Source organism: Caloenas nicobarica, chromosome 2 (genome assembly GCF_036013445.1).
Source record: "Caloenas nicobarica isolate bCalNic1 chromosome 2, bCalNic1.hap1, whole genome shotgun sequence".
NCBI lineage: Eukaryota > Metazoa > Chordata > Aves > Columbiformes > Columbidae > Caloenas > Caloenas nicobarica.
Genome location: NC_088246.1, coordinates 140,529,754 through 140,535,845, shown reverse-complemented (window position 1 = coordinate 140,535,845; position 6,092 = coordinate 140,529,754). Strand labels below are relative to the sequence as shown.

The 6,092-nt window shown below is 41.4% G+C and overlaps 1 protein-coding gene across 1 annotated transcript in view; it reads right to left on the bottom strand.

Moving 5' to 3' along the window:
- Positions 1 to 3,073: 3,073 nt before the first annotated feature.
- LOC135985710 (neural-cadherin-like) overlaps positions 3,074 to 6,092 on the bottom strand; it is a 53,525-nt gene continuing 50,506 nt past the window's right edge. Inside the window, exons 31-33 of the mRNA XM_065629272.1 lie at positions 4,994 to 5,247; positions 3,915 to 4,069; positions 3,074 to 3,475 (exon numbers count right to left, since the gene is read on the bottom strand). Coding sequence (XP_065485344.1) covers positions 3,074 to 3,475; positions 3,915 to 4,069; positions 4,994 to 5,247 — 811 coding nt within the window. The remainder of the gene's footprint in view (positions 3,476 to 3,914; positions 4,070 to 4,993; positions 5,248 to 6,092) is intronic.

Genomic DNA, 6,092 nt, shown 5'->3' with positions numbered 1-6,092 from the left:
CGGAGCCCCAGTCGATAGGGCAGCGCGGGGGGCGGAACTACGTGAGTCCCCTCCCCCTGGACGCGGAGACCCAATCGATAGGCCAGCGCAGGGGCGGCCCGGTGGTCGAGGCCCCGCCCACTACGGAGGGGGCGGGAACATCACGCTGCTCCCCGACACGCACGGCAGAAATAGAGGGACTCGTAACTCACCGCTGGACGTGTCTGTCTCTCCTTGTTCTGCGCTGGTGCTGTTTGATCGGGCTAATACATTTTTTAGTTTGGGGCGACTAGCAGTTATCTGGAGGGTGAGAAGGGAATGCGCAGAGCTGGGCGCTTCAAGTGGCCAGAGGGGGCTGCCGCAGCTCAGCCAGGGGTAAAAGCCGAACCCTCCGTCCTGCTGCCCCTGCGCACCTCGGCGCCCTAGCAAAAGGCAGAGAAGGGCAAATTCAAATCAAGTGGCAGAAGCAGCTCCCTCCTTCCAGCATCAGCTTGTGCTGTCACCGAGATGTCCGTATCTACACAGCTCACGTCTGCCTGTGCCACTCGGGCGGCAACAAGCCAGGGGCTGGTTCCCAGGCTTTTCAGATATCCCCATTCCTATGGTGTCAAAGTCTGGGGGAGAAGCAGGATGCCTAGCAGAAGCTTGTAGCTGTCTCAGTCATTTGGCTGAATTTCTGAAATATTTTGCCAAGAAAAGAGTTCACAAAGGCACAGCAGGTTTCCAATGACGCAATGCAAATCTCTTTTGCCCGTCATTGCTGTAAGTGACTGGGCTGTTTTTCCTTTCCTACAGGACGGCTGCTCATCTACTCCACAGCCACAATTTCCGCAGCAAGCGAAACAGTGGATACTGCAACAAATCAGTGCCAGTGTGGCCCTGTCTCAGTCCATCTAACTGTGTAGGCCAGACAGTGACCTGCCAGTCATAAACGTTCTGCATTTCACTGTAAGTGACCCAAGAAGACAACTTTCCCATTTTCTATGGGGACGGAAGACCATGACATGTCCTGACTGCAATGCACTTTGTTACCTTCTGTTGTACGTGTTACTTTGTGTCTTCAGCTATTTGAGGGAAAATAACTTCAACTTTCCAGAGTTATTGTTGAATGCATCCATATGTAAAATGTTCAGTTTCAGAATACAAATTACAAAATAATCCTCTAGGAGATCATAGGTAGCCTGTCAGCACTACTTGTAGCACATTGTTCAAATTAGTCTCTTTTGGAAGAGACAGTCTACCAATAATTATGCTACGCTTTATTTGATACCAAGTTCAGAAGAGGCGACTTAATAAAGAGCAATAAAATATATAAACAGTTCACGAAAATGTTATAGAGTTCAAGACTCTAAACAGTTGCCTTACTGAAGTTCCGGGGCTCACCAGTTTTCATTTGCAGCACATCATAGGTAATACGCTCGGATGTAAGAGATTTTGTAATTTCTTACAAGACCGCATATCTTTAGAAAGGAGGGAAAATTTACATTAAGCTATATGTTAATATAGCTAAAATATTTTTTTTGTATGGCTTTTTTAGAACGATCAATGCCCAGCTGTGTGAGACTTTGGCATGAAGGAGTGGCACATACTGACTCTTTGCTCCAAATCACTCCGATAAATATTGCTATTTTAGTATCATTTATATAAATAATTTTATTAAATGGATTTTGTTCAGTTCACATGGTGTTTTTTGTTCAATCAATTTTGAGTGTAAATTATACTTGTTCTAACAGTATCAAAATCTTCCTTCTAGGTACAAAACTAATTTACATTTGCTTTTTTTATGCCATGTAAAATGATGAATGGTGATGAAAGACTCAATTTTAAAACAATATTTGTAAATTAAAGGAAGCGTCAAGACTTCAATAAAAAAAGCATGGAGTATGGTGTTGTACTGGTAATTTAAAAAGCACTGAGTAGAAAACAGACAAACCTGAGCACTTCAGAGCTGTCAAGCACTCTGTAAACACCTGTTAACATTCACACATCACCCCAGACATCGGGAGCTGACTCTATTTCAGAGACATAAGAAAGAGAGGAAGGGAAAGAACAAGGTGATTTACTCAGGGTCACAGAGGTGAGTGTTCAAGTCAGTGTTCCATTTCAGAAGCTCCTGACTCCCTTTTTATGCTCAAACCATAGTCCTTTTGGGGGTAGTGGGAGTAGGAGGAGGCAAAGGGGAACAGGGTAGAGGTTTCCCATGATTTCTCTTTTGAGGATCCCCATTTTCACAATGCTTGTCCTGATTGAAAGAGTTCAGTTCCAACTTTTGCTTGTATTCCTTTCTAGCTTCTCTTCACACCTGCTATCAGCTCTTTTCCAGCTGCAGACTGAAGAAAGGCTCTGTGTAGAACGCTACGCTGGAAATAAAAGCTTACTGAATATAAACTTTTCCTAACTCTTTACCCCCGCTTTTCAGAGTGTAAAACTGTCACACCAACAAAGTGCCATTCACACCTAGGATCTTTCCACTGTTTTCCCCTCTTTACAGGTAATTAGAAAAAGGGTCAGACAGAAAAAGTCTTCCACGATTGGGCAGCCTGTAATAGTGAGTGAGGTGGTGTGTGTGATGTCAAAGGAGATTACAGTTTAGAAGAATAAGACGAAAGCTGACAAGAAAACGAAAAATGTAAAATGTTTTATATTTAACATTTCTAACAATTATTTCACAGTCTAAAATGAACGCAACCGTAAGAAAAATGCCCTACCCATTGCTACCCACCTGATAGGAATCATATTAATACTAGAGAGAAAATAATTCAAGTTTTTGCATCCAGGACGAATCTAGTAAGTCACTGTGGTCTACACAAATAAAAAGGGATACTATAATGTTATTAAATACAAATCCTACATTCCAAAAAAGAAAATTCATGCTTTAAAAACCTTCGCACTTCTATTATTAAATAGCTGTTTGTACAGTGCATATAAAAAGACTGTTCAGGTTATCATTTCCGTGAAAACTGAGTATATCATACTACTATAACTAAAAACTTGCATCAAGTAAGTTATTTGAGGTACCTTATATATAAAAGAGGGCATTTTTAAAAGTAGTGTCCATATGTCATGGCAATTTGTCAAGTTCCTTTAACTCCGGTTATGAATGTTCTTTTGAGACCTCATAGAGTTCTTTAAGCTTGTCAAACTTCGACCCCCACTCTTGGAGGCAATCATAATTTAGATCTTCATCGCCACAAATGGAGTCTAAGGAACTAAGACTCCCCGCTAGAGAACATTGCCCTTCTAAGCAGTAAAAATGAATAGTGTCAACTGGAGGACTCTGTAGATCATTGTCCGCCTCCCAGATGATTTGAGAAATATATTCCTTGAAGTCTGGGACACTGGTAACAGCAGATGTTGATTGTTTCTGATGTGCATGTTTTGGGAGTGATTCTCTTTTTGGGCCAGTGGGTGTCCTGGAGTGTGGAGCAGCTGCCCTCAAGGAGAAGTGGGGAATGGTATGGAGAGGTTTCTTCAGTTCATCTATATCATAAGCATTCTGGAGAGGAAAAAAAAAAAAAAAAAAGAATGTAAATAGCAGAGAGAAACAACACAAAAGGAAACAGGTCCCAAAAAATGTTTTAAAACTCAGTGCAACACAAAACTGGATTCTGTGAGTTTTCTACAAACTGAAGAAAAGAGAGGGCCTAGTTCAGAGGGCTAAGTTCAGGTAACACCAAATCCCTTTGTGTAACGATAGTCTTCAGCTAAAGCAAGAATGCTGTGTCCAGAGCTGCCCCTTCAAAGGTGGCCGCAGATGACCAGTGTCATGAAAAGTACAGATTGGGTTGAAGTAGAAGGCTCCCACTCAAGAGTGCTTCAGGTTAAAAAAAAAAAAAAAGCCAGTTGGATAAGGACAATAAGTTAAATAAAAGGTCTGTGAAACGAAAGTGAAGAAAGGTTGGATTTGCAAAGATTGGACTGAAACTGCATCGTACCTGGTCACGTTCTCCACCTCCTTCTTCATTATAGTTGAAGACATTTTCTCTAACATCCTCCCAGCTTTCACGCTCCTCAGGAATGTGGTAAACTCCTCCTTTCCGAAACCCTGAACTTCCCCACTGACTCCACACCGTGTAGGAGACCAAGAGTGCTGGAAGAAATAAAGACACATATTTGTTTTATGACAAATGACAAAGTACAATGCATGATAAATAAGTAGTTATATGACTCTCGAGATATCAAATCAAGTCTTAATTTGACAACCAAATTCCCAGGTAAGAAATGCATAATTGTTAATATGTAAACAACTTATATTCAGGAATGTAAAGAATAATGTATGTATATTACATTATAAACTTCATTAAAAGGGTATTTTACTTACCTAAAGGAATCCATTTAAATAGAAGGCATTTTGGCCAATCTCTGGCCTTTCACCAATCCTGAGTAAATAAGATACCCAAAGTAAGTAAAACACTATTTTAATGAAGGTTACAAGTGTAATATAATCATGGAGCCTTTACTATTCTGAGATGTGTATGCGATTTTTCTTTATCAACATGAGAAACAGTTTTGTGGTGTTATTAACTTTTCAGCCAAAGTGCACCTGAAACTGGACACACCATGACCATCTCTTTCTGCCCCACACTTTTAACGAGGCTTGCCCATTAGTATCATAAATGTTCTAGAGAAAGATCTCTCTCTTCCTAATATGCGAATAGCACGTACTAGTTGTAGGTCCTACCTATTACACATGTAAGGGCTCAGGGCAAGTGGGAGTTTCAGATGCTGCGGCTGCACACAGATTTGCACACATAGATGGAAAACTCTTATTTAAGGACTGAAAATAAGTTATTCTGAAAGAGAGAAGTCCTAAATTTGCTTGAACTGTTTTCAAAGCAAGTAAATGGTAACTGCGTGCTGATGCCTGTCTTTCAGCAACCTCAAATGAACTCCCTACTGGTGATCTCCAGAAAAAGTGAAACACAGATCACAACATCCAAGGGTAAGGCAGACTTGAATCAATGGAGCAAGGTACAAGATTAAAAAGAAGAACAAAAAGTACTTGCTGTCCTACCTAGGAAGACAAGGAGGCACATGCTGATTGCCAGAATAGAGCCAGAGCTGAGTCCAATAGGTCTTCCAGCTTTCACCTGGCTGATTTCACACCATCTTCCTTTGTAACCCTCAGGGCACTGGCAGATCGTCTTGTCTTGGGACTGAGCCACACAGGTACCCCCATTCCTACAGGTCCAGTGTCCACAAGGTGACGAGGTACAGTGTCTGAGCCCTGTAAGGTTGTCAGTCACTTCTACTTTCCCAGCTGGACACCTGAACAACAAAAGCAGAAGATACCTTTTAGGCAGGCAAAGCACCTGGAGTTGTATGTTGTTTTGTGCCGTTTGTTACTATGTCCTTAAAGCCAATAATTGAAGTCTTTACAAGCAAACCACAACTCCACGTTGAGAGTATGAAACAGATGTAAACTCTAACGTAGTGAACTGGTAAGCTTATGAAAACATGGAACATATACTCTGCTTTCCCTGTCCAAAAGATATGTAGAAGAGTTTCACTCCTTTCTTAGGAAAGGGATCCATCAGCTTCTGAACAGACTAACCCTTTTCCTACAGACTGTTCAAAACCTCTGGAAGGAAATGGGTAGCTGAGATGAATGTGGTTAGCAAGCACTTAGTATAAACTTTGTAATGCTCATTTGGGCCTTTGGGAAACAGACCACATTGACCTCCTTGGAATGACCTATCTTGTCTTTTAGGACTTGAGAAAGTGATTTCTCCTGACATGTAATTGGAGAGGCCGTGGAGGAATGCTGTGAGGGGCACAGACCTGCTTTCTGCAATCCAAAGAAGAAACACTAGTGAATAAATGGAAGAGCCTTCATACTGTTCTGAAGAAGCAAGTGTCCCAAGGCACACTCGGGACTATCTCACAGCTCTTTCAGCAATGAATCACCAGGCATCAGAAGTTCAAATTTTGGCTGAATTGAAGGAATTCAAGTGGCATATGCTCCCAGTCCTGCGTGTAACCACATTTCTGTTTGTTTGTTTCTCTGTGTTTTGTTGTTTGTTTTTAGTAGAGGTAGCTGCATTTTGATTTGCATATTTTAATATATTTTTGAAAAGTTTCTGTAAAGAGTGGATCTTCTCCAAGGAACTAAC